The sequence below is a fragment of the Camarhynchus parvulus genome, chromosome 2 (genome assembly GCF_901933205.1).
Source record: "Camarhynchus parvulus chromosome 2, STF_HiC, whole genome shotgun sequence".
Classification (NCBI taxonomy): Eukaryota; Metazoa; Chordata; class Aves; order Passeriformes; family Thraupidae; genus Camarhynchus; species Camarhynchus parvulus.
The window spans coordinates 25,771,142-25,790,037 of NC_044572.1; the positions used below are offsets into that span (position 1 = coordinate 25,771,142).

General features: G+C 36.5%; 1 protein-coding gene across 1 annotated transcript in view; it reads right to left on the reverse strand.

The window, feature by feature from the left end:
- Positions 1-224: 224 nt before the first annotated feature.
- The window catches only part of COL28A1 (collagen type XXVIII alpha 1 chain), a 56,913-nt gene continuing 38,241 nt past the window's right edge, over positions 225-18,896 (reverse strand). The window contains 10 exon segments of the mRNA XM_030943571.1: positions 225-394; positions 827-1,043; positions 3,115-3,302; positions 4,509-5,063; positions 5,365-5,399; positions 5,574-5,617; positions 5,708-5,788; positions 7,730-7,792; positions 11,617-11,685; positions 13,857-13,925. Of these exon segments, the coding sequence (XP_030799431.1) occupies positions 225-394; positions 827-1,043; positions 3,115-3,302; positions 4,509-5,063; positions 5,365-5,399; positions 5,574-5,617; positions 5,708-5,788; positions 7,730-7,792; positions 11,617-11,685; positions 13,857-13,925 (1,491 nt within the window).

Here is an 18,896-nt window from a genome sequence, read left to right on the forward strand (position 1 = left end):
CAAAGTTGGAGTTGGTGACAATATTGTGTCCCTCTAAAGTAGTTAAGTACCAGTAGTAAAGTAGTAAAGAAAAGGAGCAACTGAATTGCAGAAGGACCTTGTGATATTGACTGTACAGGCTATGAGTTGAAAAGGAAAACTGAGTTTTGATTAATGTAAAATAAAACATAAGCAAGAAAAGAGGTGATTGAGGGAGGACCAGAAGGAGACGACTTACTTATTCATCAATCAACACAGGTTTCTCGACATTCTTTCTCTGTTTCAAATCTATTGTTGGTACCATTACAACCTCCATACCAGAACTGGCCACAAGAATTGCCAGCCTTGTCATAATACCTTTTCACCACATAGTTCCAACAATCTCCTGGTTTCATAGGTTCCAAGCACCTTGGATCTGAAAGTGCATCAGTAAAAGTTAGCTTGGATTCTGGGAATAAGTTATATTATCTTAAAAGTGCCTCCTTCAGTAAGAAAAGCACCCCTTTTGTTTTCTTTCTTGTAGTGCCTGGCCAAATTCCACTTCCATTAATGACTTACCTGAACAGGCCTAAAAAAATAAAGGATTAGTTGGAAGCAAGACTGCCTAAATCCTGATGCAAGAATCAAGCTGCTATTTAAATACCTAAGCAGGCAGTTGGTACACAAGGGTATCATCTGAGTCCAAAAATCTGTGTCTGACTGCGTGTGATGTCTGTAGACAGAGCACCCAGAAATACAAAAAAGTAATAAAATCTAAATTATACTGGAAGGAGTGAGGTTTGCTCATCTTTTTTTCTTTTGGTACAGACTTGCTACCCAGAACTTGCAGACAGAATTTATTACTCACTTTTTTGGGTTCTTGCTATTTCTGCTTGCCATGCAGCTGGCTGGTGATCTTCAGTAGCAATTCCACCAACAAAAGGATTGACAACTGGACTCAGGGGTCTGATTTCAGATATGTTATAAACTGGGGGAAGTATTGATTGACTGTGAGGAGAGGTGGTCCCTTTGTGGTCCTGAGCAGATGGCAGAGGTTCAGTGTATGTGGATCGCGATGGACTATGCTGCAAAAGGAGTCAAAATCTTAAAATTCTGTCTGGCATTATGCTATGACAAAAAAAAAAAAGATAGAATTATGCAGGAAACTTTTGCTAAGCAACATGTGAAAAAACACTATTAAAAGCTGATTGGTTACTGTGATGATTTAGTATGGAGCCATAATTTTCTGACCATGAGAACGTAATGAAAAGGGAAAGTAATGCCTCTGATTTAGCCACTAAGCTGAATTCATTCAATTTAAGCTAAATTCCAATCCCTTCTTAGTCTGCAATACAAATAAAACAAAAAATGGGAGGAATTTTTGGGGAAGTCACTGCTGCTTAACATCTATTACATTCATTGGGCATGATCTGACATCTTCAATTTGTCCTATTTCTGGTCAACAGCCAGTTGCCAATCATTAGAATTTTAGAATTTACCTTGATAGAAGTGTTAGCAGTCAACCCTGCTCTTCAAATTGCAAATACTATCTAAAGATTTGCCTAATATTTTGGGATATTCAAGAAGATTTGCAAGATCCCTAGTACAGTATAGTACAAACAACTGCCTTAATCAGACATTGATTACCGACTGAGAGCAGAAAGGAATCTGATACTATTCAATATCTTCCCATTTACAGGTCACCACTGACAAAGTCAATTTAAGAAAACTTTTCAGAGTGATTGGAACTCAGTCTAGGTGGAATGTAAAGATGCAGACAATTCATCCAGCCATTTGAATTTTGCATTTCTTCTCTAGGTCTACAAAAAGATTGTGTTTATTATAGTAATTCAACACTTTGAAGATTTATCCATAACAACAGCCAGCCAGAATCAAGTGTGTGAGCATCTAATCCTATCTGATATATCTATGAACCTACCTAAGAATCCTTTCTGATTCTTATCGCATTTTATAAAATCCGCATCTATCTAGGCTCACATTTATTTTTCTTATTAATACAGAATGTCAAAACTGACCCTCAGTGTCTCACAGATCTGTCTAGATGTATTTTAAGCCCAAAACCTAAATTAATCACATTTACCAAAGGAGTTCTTATTCTTGGAAATTAACCTAGATTTTGAAAGTGAACTATTTAATTACTAATATTATATAAACAATACTACAAGGATTGATAGTGGATAATCCATTGGCTCCTCCACAGTAAGACAGGAATACTTAATTATCTGTAATCTGTATTCAATTAATATTTGAATATTAGTATCATGGTCTGCTATATCCATTCCATGCAGCTACAGAGGTTTGTATATCATATATTTCAACCCGTTTATCTGTCTGGTTATAAGAGCAAGCAAAGCTCATTTTGCACAGCTCCAAGTTTTTCTTGACTATTTTAGGTAAAGCAATAAAAATGCCCTAAAGAGTTGACAAATATCCTAAACTGATGCTCCAACAGTGGCTGAAAAATACTGGAGACTTAATAAGGGAGCTAATAAGGTGATCCACACCTGCAGAAAATATCATCTATTGCATTAAAGTTCTCCCTGTCCTGTCTGTGTAGCAGCACTGTTTTGGAGGGAAGAACCTCAATGCAGGTCAGGAGAAATGTAAAGCCAGAGAACAAAGACTAACAAATAATGACTCCTAGAAGTACAGCCCAATGTGGAAAGTGAAAGAACACCAAAGGCTTAATAACTGGGAAATATGGCTGGGAACAACCTGGAAAGTGTGTGACCATGACAAGGATTGTACTAACTAATCTCATCAGCTTGCATATAAATAAATGTGTTATCTACTGTGCACCTGCCACAAAAGAAATGTAAGAGTTTTAACTCACTTCTAAGATGAATAAGACCTATTAAAAACATGTGGATTCTCAGCATTTATTATAACCAAGAGGCAGCATTGCCCTGTTTCTTTTGTAAACATTTGTTCCCAACAAATAAGTTCACTCTAACTTGAAAAGTTTTTTTTAAACACTTTGGTCTAGTCAAATGACATGTTATTTGCATATTAAAAGATGAATGGTGAAATAAAGATGGCAAAATATTAGAATTCAAATAAAGCTGGCAAAAAATTAGAATTCAAATAAAGACACATATTTTAAAAACATTTGACAACTGTTACTAGTTTACTCACTGGGTTACTGGATCCTTCTGTAGGAAGTATATCAATCTCTGAAGTGGTCATTTTAGGTAACAGGCTATTAGCATCTTTCCTGGCAATTTCAGGTTCCGGACTTGGAGAAGGAGATAAAATATTGTAATTTCTGGTGTACACTGCAGACTCATTCTCACAGATTTTTGTGATCAGTTTATTTTCAAGAACTGAAAAGATTAATGAAATAATGACATTTTTAAAGGGTAATGAAAAGAAGTCACAATGATTCAGAACAAGGTTTTAGTGCAGTATTAGTCCTAAAGTTTTAATTACGGTGACTTGTGAAAGATCATCTTCTGTAGTTATGTCAAAACACAAATGATAAGTAATAAAGTAACACAGTCTCTGAATTATTTTACTTTAGTGCCATGTTGTTCTTTTAAGAAAAAACAGATAAAAATACCAAGTCCCTCTAAGAAGTAGAAGTCATAGCAGAAAAGAGAATAAGTTAAAAAAATGAGGGTGAATGAAAGGAAGTGTTTACACATAAGAAAGAAAAAGAAAAACTGGGCGACAGTTTTCTACTTATTTGTAAAACCAAAAAATACCAGGGACTGGGAATATTATTATGTTGAATGCTGGAGTCTCAGTCAAAGACTTAAATTTAATCCCAGTGCGCACCAGACCTTAGCTTGGATTTTTGTCAATGCCTTCAATCCAGACTTAACTTCATTTACAATCTCAGCATAGCAAAATAAGTTGATGCTCAGGAAAAGTATAGGCTGGTCTACAGTTAGTTACAGTTAGATCAATGTACCTTTTTTTTTATGGGTCATTATAGATTTCATCTGGATTTTCTCCTGATTTCACCCATAGTCACAGATATTTTTCAAGCAACATACATTGAAATATACCATGTCTATCATATCCCATTCCCTTCATTTGTGGTTTCACAATTTTTTCACTGAAACTAGGGTGAAAGCACAGGTTTCCTTTTGGCTTTCAGAAGAAGAAAAAAAAAAAAAAAAGAGAAAGAGTCCTTGCAAGAGAAAGTGGAGGGATTCCAAGACTCACAAAACCCAAAAGAAAGAGAGAGTTTGAGATGTTATGTCAAAGTGGAAGGAAACCTGCATCTCTCTAGGATGAAACTATGGCCAAGCACATAAGGACTGTGAAGCAAGGCTGTTACAATCTCTCACAGAAGAAGAGTACCCCAAAGAAGACCTGGGCTTAGAAAACTGATGTTCATTGTAGTTTATTGCCTCTGCAAAGGTAAATTTTGGCAAAGGTTTCATTTGGCCAAAGATGCAAAACAAGAGCAAGCTTTATCCAAAAGAGAAATAGAAGTTGCCACTCAGCTGGCTGCCTTGCCCGGCCATGGGAGAGGCCAAACATTCTTTCCAGTTTCGTCTTACTGAAATAGTTTCTTTTACCTGAAAGCGTTATGAAGTCATCTATCTGGTAAACATGTTCTTCATCAGGGTCTGTTGCAATGAGCTGCATTTCTTTCAGGAAGTCATCAAAATGAGGATCAGTCCTTTGTACAATCCCAATGACAAATATCTCAATATTTGTAGCATGGGCCTCTCTTACTACGGTGTCCAGCCGTACTTTATCCCGATTGTCCGCCTGTCCATCCGTTATGACAACAGCCACCTTCCTGATGGCCGGGCGCACTGCCTGGAATAAGTGAATGGCTTCCTGGATGGCAGAAGCTGTGTACGTGCCTTCTCCGAGGTGGGGCATCTCGTCAACAGCTGATTTCAGGTGCTCCTTGCTGGTGTATTGCTTCAGAGAAGACACCAGGTCCACTCTGTGGCTGAAGTTGATAATGCCAATGCGGGTTGTAGCGTGGTTGGCCAAAACCTTGTTGATGAATGTTTTCATAAAGGTTTTGATAATATTGAAGTTTTCTGGTCCAACACTTTGTGAGCTGTCAATGACGAACACCAGTTCCAGTGGTGTTGTTTTACATTTGATACCACAACCTGGAAGAATAACCATTTCAGACATTTTATGAGAGACCATCTTTAAAAAATGAATTGGACTCACACATCAGATTTAGTCAGTTAAAACTCAATTAATGAATTAATTTCTAGTTACTGGTACTGATCACAGAAACAGAGCTGGACCAAATTACTTCAGGTATAGTTCTGGCAACATAGTGAGCATTGTTTTCATATCAATAGTATCCTGACACACAAACATGCAGAGGAAAAATCCATTCAGTCAATATAAATTCACTGTGTTTTATCAGAACTACTTTTTTTTCCATACTGGAATGCTTACCACATATTTCATGGATAAGTCTGATAACATTTTCTCTTTGAAAAAGAGTATTCATTTGTCGTGTGTTCTAGTGTTAAGAATGCTGAAATAGTTATTTATTTACAAAAATGCAGGCAGTGCAATAGCTCATAAACAGCCTTGTGTAAGATCACATAACCTTTAAATAATTTTCCCAGATAAACTGCTATTGCTTCAAATAATTTATTTGCCTAATTACTGAAAGACCAGGTTCACCTTTTCTTCCCCCAGATGCCTAGAAATGCGTAGAGTGAGATACTTAACAAAAGGCAAATTTGCCTAGTTTCTACTCTGTAAATTTAAGTAACATGAAAATGTGTTTTACCTTTGGCCCTGGAGGTCCTGGGTCTCCAATCTCTCCTTTGGCACCTTTGGTCCCTGTATCACCTTTATCTCCATAGTCTCCCTAATTGAAAACAACTTTATTAAATACAGTCATAACTCCAGTTTTGTTGACTGTCAGAGCTGGAAGTAAGGTTCAATGAGCTTTAAAGATAAATTTTCTGGCACTTTTGGTTGTTTTTTTAATTAATAATTTCTGCTGTGTGTATTATAAGGAGAACATCTGAAAGCAGGCTCTCAGAAAAAGCAAAATGGGCAGTAAAAGCATCTTTATGAAATTTCTGTGAAAAATTACCTTAGTTCTGGAGGGGGAGTAAAGACACCTGTATGCAAATTGCAAGAATATATAATGTTTGCTTCTCTTCAATTTTCTTGAAGTCTAAAACAATATTTATACTGGACCTATGCTAATTTATACTTAAGGAGGGATAACTGCCTCAGATCAGCCACTGTGCTGAAACTCACACCAGCTCTGCACAAAAGCCAAACAAAAACCTGTGAGCTTTCAAAGGACAAACGAAGAGGCAAGTTTGGACTGTTAAATCCATTGGAAAATACAATGATTCACATTTAGAAGCAAATTTACAATTTTCCCTCAACTGATTAGACCTTTTGACATCCAAAAAGTGAGCGGGTTCAACTTTATAAGACAATTTTCACATAATGCAGGTATGAAACATTGTAAATAAGATTCAGGTTCTAAATTAGACATGTTTTTCAAGAAGAAGATTGTACAGGACAGTTCTTTTCTCTGGAAATTACTATCCAGCTTACATTTCACTTGAAATTTTAAAGCTTATGAATTTATCTAGATTACTGTCCATTTTGATATTATTCCTCATCATTGCCCAGCCAATGGAATCACGCAGGTAACTCCTGTGTTACAGCCTTTACTGGTGATTGTTACCAGATTTAAAGAACCTTTTTGACTTTATCAGTCTACTTCTGATCTAATCCAAACTGCTGTAAATCTGAAAATTGTAAATAGCTTCTCCACTGGGTTAAGAAACCCAGTTTCAACTAAGTAAGGTCTTGGAAGAGAGTTCTTATTCTATTTCACAAAATCATAATATCCAGCAAAGGATTTTACTTTTCATTACCTGTCCATGAATTGAATCTAGCATCAACAAAGTTAATGTCAGCATTAATAACAACAGGAAAGCAAATATGATTTGCTGGCTGTGATGGTGTTGCTACTTTCTTACACTTAAATATACTAAAACCTGATCTTTTTAGTACATATACAAAATTCCTGCTGAACTAAACCATTCCTTATCATGTGTGTCAAGTCTGCTATAATAATAGCAAACAAAAAAGTGAGTATTTGGAGAGATTTACATTGGATCACAAAGATTAGTCAATATACAAGATGAATATGACAATTAGTGAAAATTTTCCAGTTATTATTATTATATTGTGGCATTTGGAATGTGAGTGAAAATAGAACTAGGAGGCAGGAATTTGAATCTGTTTGAAAGGGCTTGATATTCACATGAAAGCTCCCAAGCTGTTAGATGTGAATAGCTAAGTGTAGGAAATGCTCAGAACTTTTATAACAACCAGGAAGTTATTCAGTAAGGAAAGATTCAAGGCTGGGCTTCAATCATTGTAGAAAAAACCAAGTCAAGTAAAGCAAAGCCTTTAAATGATGTTAATCATAAAGCAATTCCTTCGTGGTTTTTTTTTTTTTGTCAGAGCCTGGCAAATAAAAGGATATTTTGTAATACCTGAAAAATATGAAAAATAAATGAATACATAATTTTAATGACTTATAATTATCCTCCTGCCAATGGGGATGATCTCATTCTAGATCCTACTTTGTAATCTGATCCTTAATGACCATTAGGATTTTCACAAAGCTGACAATGAGTAGTAAGTACTTACCATGCTAGCTCTATAAGGTAAGGTCTTTGTCTTCTGTTTCTCTTCAAAGACCTGTCATACTAAATAACCAATAAAGGAAGAAAAACCCCTTCTCTTTCCTTACTGCAAACCTAGGATTTACCTTTCGTCCAGGAAGGCCAGTTCCTACTGATCATTTTGGTCCAGGAAAACTTCCTTTTTCTCCCTGAGCAGAATATGAAACTTTTGTTTAACTGAAAATTAATGTAAAATCTATGCTGTTTCTATTCATTTTTACACATTTGTACTATGTGATGAAGCACACAATTTTCAAGACAAAAGTGGTCTCAGATTGGAGAAATAAGCAATTGGCTGTAATTCAGAACATACAATGAGAATCTTATAAAGTATATAATGAAGAATTTATTCCTGATTAATTAAATGAAAATTTGCCATTCCACTGAAAGAGATTAAAGGCAAAAGTAACTTTTCAGAGGCTCAGATAATTATTCATCCTGTCTAGAAGCAGTAAAATGTGGTCAAAACCAAAGTTTCTCTAGAAATACACATTCATGACCTCTCCAGGGCAGACTCTTTATTCTGATCCTAAGTAAATGAGAAGACATCTCTACTCTTCAAAGTGTGGAAAGCAGAACACCTTTCTGCTGATAAGTCAAAAGACAGTATCTGTCCAGCTCAAAATTACAAAGCTCAAAATTGTTTATAAGGATTGCTACACATACACTGCTGCATGTACTTAGACTTAAAAACCAAGTCCATGCTAGCAGTGTGGGCCCACAACGTTATAAAACAGAGCTGTTATATACACACAGAAAATTCTTCATAGCTTCTGGCTTCCAGAAACTTTCTTGCTTTATTTAATAAGGTAACACAAATATTTTTTACAGATCAACTGCTGTATGCATTTTCAACACAGCTAGAAGTGATTATATTTCCTGGTACATAAATGCTTTACCAAAATTCACATTACATACATAATTTACATAACAGCAGTGCCTGATGAAGATACCAAAACCAGTTCCAGAGAACGTCAATGAGATCAGGAGCAGTTACCACATGTATCAAACCTAACTATGATCTTTTTGCTATCATTTCATTTTTAATGCTTGTATTGGTGCTCACAAATAGGTCTAAAGGGGTCATATTGCTCATAACAGACAGAGAAATACGAAAGTATTTCCAAATTTATCCAGCCTTCACCTAAAGTGCACCAGTGCAGCAGGACTGACCACTGACTATTCCTGCTGTGCTGGATAGGGGTTTATGGATTTCTGCAGGCAAAGAAACAGCTGCACACTGCACACCTAAGCCAACCTTCTCTTCCTTGTACCAAGGGCTTCCAGCTGCCACAAGCTGGGAATTCACCAGGAGTTAGGTAATGAGATGCAACTCCTTGAAGACACAGTGCATGACAAGTCATGTCCATGGATGGTTTTCCCTGTTCAGATTCCAGATCTGACAGAGATCCTGCTGAGATGACAGCTTCTGCTTGCATTGGAGCACTGTTTTAACAGCCTTGCCCTGTGAGTATCTCTTGGTCCACTGGTCCCACCGGGGCTACCTATCTCTGACCTGCTAACCAGTAGCCTCTTGCCTCTGGAAGCAGAACTTCCTCTCTCCCCAGTTTCTTACAGCAGCAGCAGTTCAGACAGTATTAGGTAGATGCTAGAGACTGAAAAACAGTGGGTGTATCAAATTCAATAGCTGATCCACTAGAGGGAATTCCTGTAAATAGGAAATACTCCTAAGGTGATGGGATGCACAAGGCAATTTATTTTGCATTGTTGTAGGAACTCACAGTGGCTATTTAATCTAATTTCCTTTAAGTCACTTTTTAGCAGGGTTGTGCTTCTCAGAGCCCTCATTTAGGTATTAGTGCAAATGCCTTTTAAACACAGTGAAACAGTGTGCCAGTTTGTTTCAAGGCTTGCTGTTCAGCACCGGGACAGCCTCTCCTTTCCACTCGGGTCATCACACAGCTTCCTGGTTAACTCCTCTGCAGAGCACATACATATGAACCAAAATCAGGATATGCTGTGTATTCCAGTGATCTTTCACTAGTAATAAATGTCAGACCCAACAAAATAGTAGATTTCTTGCTGCCATTTGTTACTGCCCATTTGACATTGTTATGATGGTTTTCAGGCAATGAAAACTGAATGGGACCTAGTGTTCTAAGTAAACTCATACCCATACAGCTGATATTTCTCACAAGCACACATGTGAGTTTCATCCTTTAAAACATCAACCACAGAATCAATTCCTCCTTCCTCTACTTGTGCAACAAGTATCAATCAACATTAGAAGGGTTTATAATAGATTCCATAACAGTACACTTAGTAAAAAACCCAAGAAGTGTGCTGTATTAATTTAAAAATATTTATGGCTTTGACAGTTTAAATCATGTACATAATAAATTCAGACCTGACCACCAGTATTACCAAAATGAACTGAGCGCAGATCTGAGAATGTCTAGACTGTGGTTTTGAAAGGGAACCAAGCATAAAAAAAATAAAAATCTGTGAATATAGCTGTCAACATAAAGTAAATTGAAAACCAACTCATTTTTGGCATTCCATTCTTACCATATGCAGACTGAGATCTCTCTCTTTATATTAAAACTACTTGGAGTGATATTGGTAGTTAAGCTGCAGGAGTAGAGTAAATTTAATCTGATGAAGAGTGGCCAAAAAGAATGAACTTTGATATGTGAAGAAGTAGAAGGATAAAATAGACAGAAAAAAGTCAACAAGCATTAGTGAGTGGAGGAAACTGGCACTACCAGAACAAGACAGTTGCAAAAGTTGCTCAGAAATAAGCTGTTCCTAAGAATTATATAAAAATAATTATAATTTTTAAAAGCAATTGTTAAAAAAATAGAAATGGCAAGATCGATTGTACCCACACAAGCCATGGAATACTACAAAAACAACAGTAGCTGAGTTTGATCCACCACATCATTACAGCTTTGTTTTCAAATCCAAAGACATTTCATAAACAGGACACATTACTTTCCAAGATCCCTAAATTTCACAGCCTTGTATTAGAAACATGCCTTTGTCTGACGGTGTGTCAGTGAATAGGCAAGTCGTCAACAAAATAAATTCTGAAGGAATCTGTGCTTTTCTGGTAAAGCTTGTATGAAATAATTCCACAATGGACCAAAGAAAGATTATCCTCTGAATCATTTTGCAAACAATATACACTTTTATAAATTTGTTTGTTTGTTTCAGAATGTCACTGTTTTCCAATGAAGACCTGTTTGCCAGTGAATTCTCTGATGTTTTTAGTACCTACAGCCAAAAGCCCAGTATGAAGAGGCACCTTTTCTAACCAAACTAGAACATTGCCCTTTTACTGAATCACTGGTGGTTGACCACCTAGAGTTGGAGACCCGAGCACAATACTCTTGATCCAGGGAAATATTCAATCATATGCTTAATTTTAAGCACATTGATTTAAGGAAAATTGGAGAAACTTGGGTTGTTCTCCACTGGAGCCTCCAGTTTTATTAAATTTTTCCATGCATATATGTCAAGGCAACTTAACTACTGAATGCTCAGAATATGTTTGTGTTTCTCCTTTTAAGGAGACAACTCATGGCTGGAACTGGGTGACTAAAAACCCAATTAAGAGTATGTGGGTGACTGCCTAATTTCATTTATATTCCTACATGTGTTTAACTTACTTTGCCACAGTAGGTCTCTGTTACTGCCTTTTACAAGTGGAACCCAGAGAAAACTATGGATCTAAGTAAATCAGTAAGATGTGGCAGAGATAAGCCTTTTGTCTCCAGGTCAAATATATTTTTAATTACAAGAACAATAGGAGAGCAATTGGATGCAAACAATACTGAAAATCCAGCAAAAAAAGTAAATATTGCATATCCTATGAATACAAAAATTAAGTGTAAAATTAATATTTCCAGGAGTTCACTGATTTGGTGGCAAAGACAGAAAGAAGATAATGAATCTCTTTAAGAAACAGTTTGAGAAGAAACGGAACAGATATCACATTAACCTGAATTACCTTGTCTCCTTGTATGCTGATGCCAGGGGGGCCAGGGGGACCAGGCAAGCCATCACGTCCCATAATACCCTACAACCATCAGCAAAAAAAGCAAAAAAAGAATGGCTGGGAGGTAAACTCCTGGTAACACTAAGGAAATAATCCCAAAGTCACCGCAAGCAAAAGAAGTAAAACCAGATCAAGGATTCTAGGTCTGATTCCTCTTTGGTTTATGGTTTCTCACTGTGGGTGTTAGTAATTATCCTTGGCAAATTCTCAGGAAAGCAAAGGAACAATTAATTTGAAAATAATCAAAGAATAAAATTTACTTATGGCACAGAGTGATATTTTCCTTATTTTTCCCTACATAGAAGACAACAGAAACCATACTTACAGAACAGCTTCATGCAGTCACAAAAGAGAGGCACAACAGCAGAGGCACAAAGGACCAGAGCTGTAAAACCTCGTGTAAGTAAATCTGCCAGGTATTTTAGCTAGTTCTTTGGCACTATAGGCATATGCCAAGCCTGAGGTGCCACAGTTCTAGGAGCACCAGTCATTCAGAAAATCCTAAGTGGGAAGGGATGAGAGACAAGCCAAAGCAGGATGTGCTGATTTGTATCAATACAGTCAAAGTCAGGCAGAGCCCTTGTGTTTGCAGGCAGGCTAATCTAACATTTCAAAGTGACCAAGTGAAGTATATCTTTCTGATTACATCAAAACTAAATGATTGATTTTCCTTTTTCTAAAAAAGTATTTTTAATTGAAAAAGTTTTCAAAAGTTGATCAAGCTTCATAAAAGTTTCTGTCAAACTCAGGCTGAACTTTTGATTACTGTCTTATAATAAATAATCACTGTGCTCCAGCACAGTAAGTGGACATCATTCAGTGATATATTACCTAGATTTTGTATATGTTGAATATTTAGGCAGAAGTACAAGAAAACTTGGTCATCATGAAATAGAAATTTATAGTTCTAAATATTTAACTTCTAGATGTTAATGATGTTTGAAAAGTCATCATTATCATCTCAGGAGACAAAAAGGTTATCACAAGTTTTCACAAAATCTCTTGCAAAAAATACTCTTCATCTCTATATATTTATACACACACACACACATGTACATATACATATACATATACATATACATATACATATATATATATGGATCATCTCAACCACAAAGCCTTCTCTTTGCCTGAACAATCCCAGTTCTTTCAGCCTTTCTTCATAGGAGAGGGACTACATACACGTCCTCACTCTTGAAAACAAAATATTGTTTCCCCACAGAGAACACATTTTTCCTTCTCACAGGCTTTGTGGAAAGAGCACAAAATCCTAGCGTCACACTAGGATTTTGACACTCAGTCCAAACTTACTCTTTTCAAACAGGCTGTGTTAGTATGATTTACCAAAGTACTGAAATTGTTGCAGCTTTCAGAAAGTGAGGTAAAATCAGACCCATCCTGAAAAAGTATTTATGAGCTGTTGTTTGTTGCATATCTGGAGTTGGAAATAGCAATGTTTCTTCATTCAGATACTAGTTTATACAAAATGGCACTGGAGGGTTCTGTTACTCTCTGCTATTATGCAAAAAGATACAAAGGTGTATCTTTAAACTATCAGAAAGTGGAAAAATATATACAACGTTTCTGCTCATTGCCTTTGTAAAAATAGTTGATAGAGAAACCTGTAATAAAGAAATCCAGGCAAGTACTGTTTTTTTTTTTTATCAGTATGTCTTTTTTAAATTATAAATCACTTTAGTGAAGGGAGAAAAAATTGCCCAGATGTTGCCTGCTGGTTGCTTATAGAATTAACTTTTTGTTTTTGTGTTTCTTTCCTAATGGTTTTAATGACAAAATAAATTGGATTTAATTTGATTGAGTAAAAATTGCAAACATAAAATTCACATTTAATGTATTTTCCAGCACAAAATAATATCTTGGAAACAGGATAGATACAAGCAGAAGAAATGCATCATTTAGCTAATTTACCAGTCTGATAGCTCTGTTCAATCTCCAGATGTAATCTCATAAAGTTTAGCTGCAAATGCAATTTTCATCCCATTAGTATTCCTCCTAATCCAGTTGGTAGAAGTGTATGGTTAGTGACCATATTTACATGCTTGATTTCTCCTGAAGCTGCGCAGATGTAAGTCAATAACTGATGAAGATTGTTTGGTTTGATTGAGAGATCAGGGTCTGGCTGCCAGCATCACAAAAGAGCACAGAAAACTTCAGCATAGCATCATACCAACCTTGGGACCCATGTGTCCCCATCCTGGAGGCCCCGGGGGCCCGAGATCACCTTTGATTCCATGGTCTCCCTGAAAATAGTCACAGAAATGTCAGTCATCACCCAGCAAATGTTAATCTGCCATCCACTTATGAAGCAGTCAAACTACTGAGTTTAAAAAACAAGCCAAACAAATGCTACATAAATAAACATCTGCCTAATAGATAGGTATTAAAAAAAAACCAAACCCAAAATACAGGCACCCAGATCATTTAAGCTCTAGGTGAAGAACATTATTTCTCTAGCAAACATCCATGTGATCAAAATCACCAACAGAGTTAGGACTCTACTTTGCAAGCTTATCAGTTACAAAAAAAAAAAAAAAAAAATCAAAACAAAAACAAACAAAAAAACACTAAAAAGCCCAAACAAAAACAACAACAACAACAACAACAATCAAACAACAACAACAACAAAAAAAAAACCAAAAAAAAAAACCAAAAAATGTGCAAGCAAACCCATTTGGAAACACCACTGTTTTCCCATCACATTTTGCAGTGATCACATTACTAGGATGGACGAGGATCTTACTAGTGGAACAATGATCATGATGCTCTTAACTGATACTGTGCTTGTTCTGACACTAGAGAAATTCATCACTTCCAGAACTGTCAAATTTAGGCATTTATGTAAACAGAATGAATTTTAATAGCATCAATATAGATTATAGCACCCTTTCTTTTTTAAAAAAAGCCCTGAGGTACATAAATTTAACTTGACTTCTGAAGGAAATAAAGCTTAAGTGATATACTCTGCCTGTGCTTCTGCTTGTTTGTGTTCGTTCTCTTTTTTTCTTCCAGTGTATTTTGAACTCATTGGTTGATTTCAGCCAAATTGATCAGAAATGTACAGGCCTTGACCATATTAATTTTCAACAGTTTTGGTGATAGCTGGAGGCTAGGTAATGGAGACAACTTTTTGACATTGTCAATTTATGCTTTTACTGAAGAACAAAGAAAATCCAGAGGGGACTCATCCCTTAACCATCAGGCAGAGAAAAGGCAGCAGCCCTCTGGTGAGGAGAAAATGAGAGTAACAGAGAGCAAATGAGAGTAACAGAGAGCAAATGAGAGTAACAGAGAGCCTGGTGCTGCCCCTTGTGCTGCAGAAAAACCCAGTGAAGGAGGTGGGGAGTCAGGGGACATCAGTGATAAAGGGAATGCACAAGGACAGATGAGGCAGTTTTATTTTCCTCAGATCATGAGTGTTCAAGTGAGGGAATAGGTACACATTCAACACATGATTACTAGAAAAGTCCCATCCATTCCTTGAAAAGAAAAAAGTAGTCTATAACTAATAAGTTAGAGATGCAGGATATTCTGATTTGTGTTTAGCTTGATATTCCTAAACCTATTCCTCTGCAGGCAAGTGCAAATAAAGAAATGCACTGAGAAGATGTTGATCATCCAATATATTAAAAACAAAGCAGAAGCAATGGTATTTCTTGACAAAATTTAAAAGAAATCATTATACAAACTCTTAATTGTACTTATTTTTGCACTTGGAAAAGCTGTGGAAAGGGCTGTGCCTGCAGAGGGAGCATTTGATCTAGGACAGAGGTGTAAGTATAAATCACAAATCACAGATGTCACTTGAGTTGTGGTAGGTGAAATGAAGCAGCATATCAAACATATTAAAAAGGAAAAAACAAACAGAATCTTCTACTGATGTTCTTTACATTCTGGGAAGAATGTGTGCAGTCATTATAATGACAGCTTTTAGGTGCAATTCCCAAGGTTCAGTCTCTAGTTATGCAAACATACTAGGGCTCAAATTACACTCAGGTTTGAGCGATTTCGAGAGGTGGGAGCTCTGATTACAAAGGCTAAGGCTCAGACTAAGTTTATAATGCTCTTCTTCCTGATGTAACATTTAGCTTTTGGATTTCTTTCCTGTTTCATCCAAAGCATTAGAGACTGGCCAGTTTGAGTCAGGGCATAGGCATGGTATACGGATGCTCTTAGCTTTAAATTGCTCTGTCAGGGTGATTGGGTAAAACTAAGTGCCATGTTCAGCTGGGAGGAAATTTTTCCCTCAGATGACCTAAGGCATTTTTATCAGACCTTCCTTGCCAATGCAAAGAGCCAAGACATTGGCAATGAATCCATCTTCCTACCTAGTACCTTCTATTATCAAAGGAATATTTATTTGTTCTCAGTGTCCCCACAACCTCAATACAATTTTAAGCTGTTTGTACGCCAACTCTTCATGAGCAGAAGTTATGCAGAGCAGCCAAAGCTTCCCCTGACCAATCCTCCCTCTGAAATCTGCCAGAGATGTCACAGCTAAGAGAAGCAGATATTGCATTAAAAGGTACTTTTTTAGGAGATCCTGGAATACTGAGGCCTGTTAAATAGCCTGTGAGCTGCTGTAGTGGAAACTGAATGGGAGGCTACCAAACATAAATGATTCCTTATGGCCCAGTACCCAGTACACCTAAAACCTGCTCTTAGACCAGCCCTGACCAAAAACAGCCTAAGGGTGACCTGAAGTCATCTGCCTCTTCCTCCCATGGGTAACACCGTCTTCCACAGGGTCGTTGCAGGTGAAGGATTGAATTTTAGCCTCACATGCTTAGTTAATACCAGATGTGCCATTGAAAAGCTCTTTTGTAGAGCTCTATAGTAATCCTCACAGTTTCTGTATTTCTTGGTTTAAAGAAAAAGACTTTTCTTTTGCTTTATGAGTTGTGAAGTGGAGCAGTTCTTTTTCCTAAGGTGTCATACTAAACTGGCCTTCAGGGAATTCATTTCAGAAACGATTAATACCGTTCTTTGATGAGGTCTAATTTATTTCCTGTATTGTGCATGTAGACAAGCTTGACACCATCAGTAAAGCAGTGAACTAGAAAAACACTGCTGAAGCAAGAAATAAAGAGCTGAGTCAAGACACTGTAAAGTGCAGAATTCCAATGTCTATTCTGTACCTTTTATTCAAGAAAAAAAACATTAAATGGCCTAATGGTCAACTGAAAAGTAAATCTTGGATTTCCCAATATATATACCTCATTTACTGTGAAGGATGTGTGTTTGATACTGAAGCATACAGCAGACACTGCAATACTCTCTTTAGTGAGAGTTAATGGATATAACAGTATTTGTAAGAAAAACATATTTTTAAAAAAGGTATTACATCTCTACTTTCCACATTTTAGTTCAAATACGCAAGTCCCAAGCTGCAAAAGTTGTTTATATTGCAACTGGATCCACCCCAAATGTTCATGCACGAGGGACTTTGCTAAGGATTTCAATAATCTTTCTGCTATCCAGTTACTTGCTTTATTTCTAGCACTGGGCTCTTGCTCTTCAATGTCTGTAACTCACCTCCTAGTTGTCAACAGTGCCTTAAAATCAAATTTTTATTATATTCTGACATTATGTGCTTCTGTTTTAATGCTACAGAACATAGGGTTCTGCCAAGACTGAATGCATCCCACATGTTTCAGTTTTGTTTTCATGTGAATTTGACCTCTGATACATAAAATTCCTGTCTAGCAGTGTGCACATATGTGAGCCATTTCCGAAAGCAGAGAGAACAGAGCTTTGATTCAGATGAGTGGAACATTCCTATATAATGATCCTCAAAGGAATTTCAAATTAACTAGTGTGTAAATTTATGAGCCTCTTTTATCAAATAAATGCTCATTTTTTATATGCAGAGATTGTTGCTGCTCTTTTTTTTTTTGGGGGGGGGGTGTTGTATAAGAGGTAGCCAGTGCATTTACATTTCATTTGAAAAAACAGATTTTCCATTTTATGAACTAAGTTCTAGGGGAATTCTTTCAATGCAAGTGAATTCTTTTTCATGTGTCACCTTTGCTACCAAGATGTTATGCAAAGATTAAAAAATCAGAATGTAATATGGGCAAAAAATCAGGGAATGAGAAGAGATGTTTACATATTTAGTTTCTTTTTTTCCAGTTCACTCTTTACTATGTCTGGTATGGATAAAGGGAAGTAAATCAGATAGACATGTTATATCTTGTTGGATAATGCTTGCTTTGGTGCATCACTCATACACTGCAAAAGCTACAGCTGCTCACTCTGCATAGAACAACAAACATTTCACTCAACATGACTAACACACAAATCTAAGGGCATCATCAAAAAGAAACCTACCTATTTTAAAGTAAAAAATGCAAATTGTTTACTAGATGTTTTTAACTCCTGAATTTTTCGTTATCCTGACAGAGTGTTAGACAAGCATTACTTTGAGCAGGCAGGTTTGGTGGGCAATGTCACACTGTAATACAAATAAAACATGTAGATCCATGAAAAATTTTCATACAAAATTTGGTGTAAGCATGATTTGCCTAATTGTGTTGTGTTGCTTGCAAAGACAGCTACTCTTCAGGGTTCTGTTTTTCAGTAACTTGCACCTTAGATTCAAACTACCTAATTCTGACATTTTTTGTGAAAACAGAGATGACTTGATGGAAATAAAATACTTCTAATTTACATGGCAACCCTGATCTGACCTGGAATTGTCAGGAAACACAAGAATAGTGAGAACTATTTATCAGTTTGGTTTTGCCTAAGATAAGGATAAGAGAATCTATTACTAGACATTCAATTGTATTATTAGTAATATTAAATATAATGAAATTATTAGAACTTCCCATCCTGGTCTCAGCTATTTCACCTTGGCTTAGTCAAATCTGGGTCACAGTACCACCGGCCTTTTGTCGAATATATTATTAATTTATAATTTCCACTAACACAACACAGATCATATCCCCTCACAAAAAGATGTTACCAATAAACCCCCTTTACTAGCACCATGAATAGAATTCACTCCACACATCTCAAGGAATGGTGATACTTTTTATGCTGTTCATGGCTGGAGAAGGGACCAACAAATAAGGATTTGATGTCTTTATAAAGGAATATGAACAGCTCTCTCCAACTGGCAATGATTAACATTACTTAGAGCCAAGTTCATCAAGTTTGAATGTCAACCTGGCAGTAGCACAGTAACCCCATAACCACTGAACAACATCACC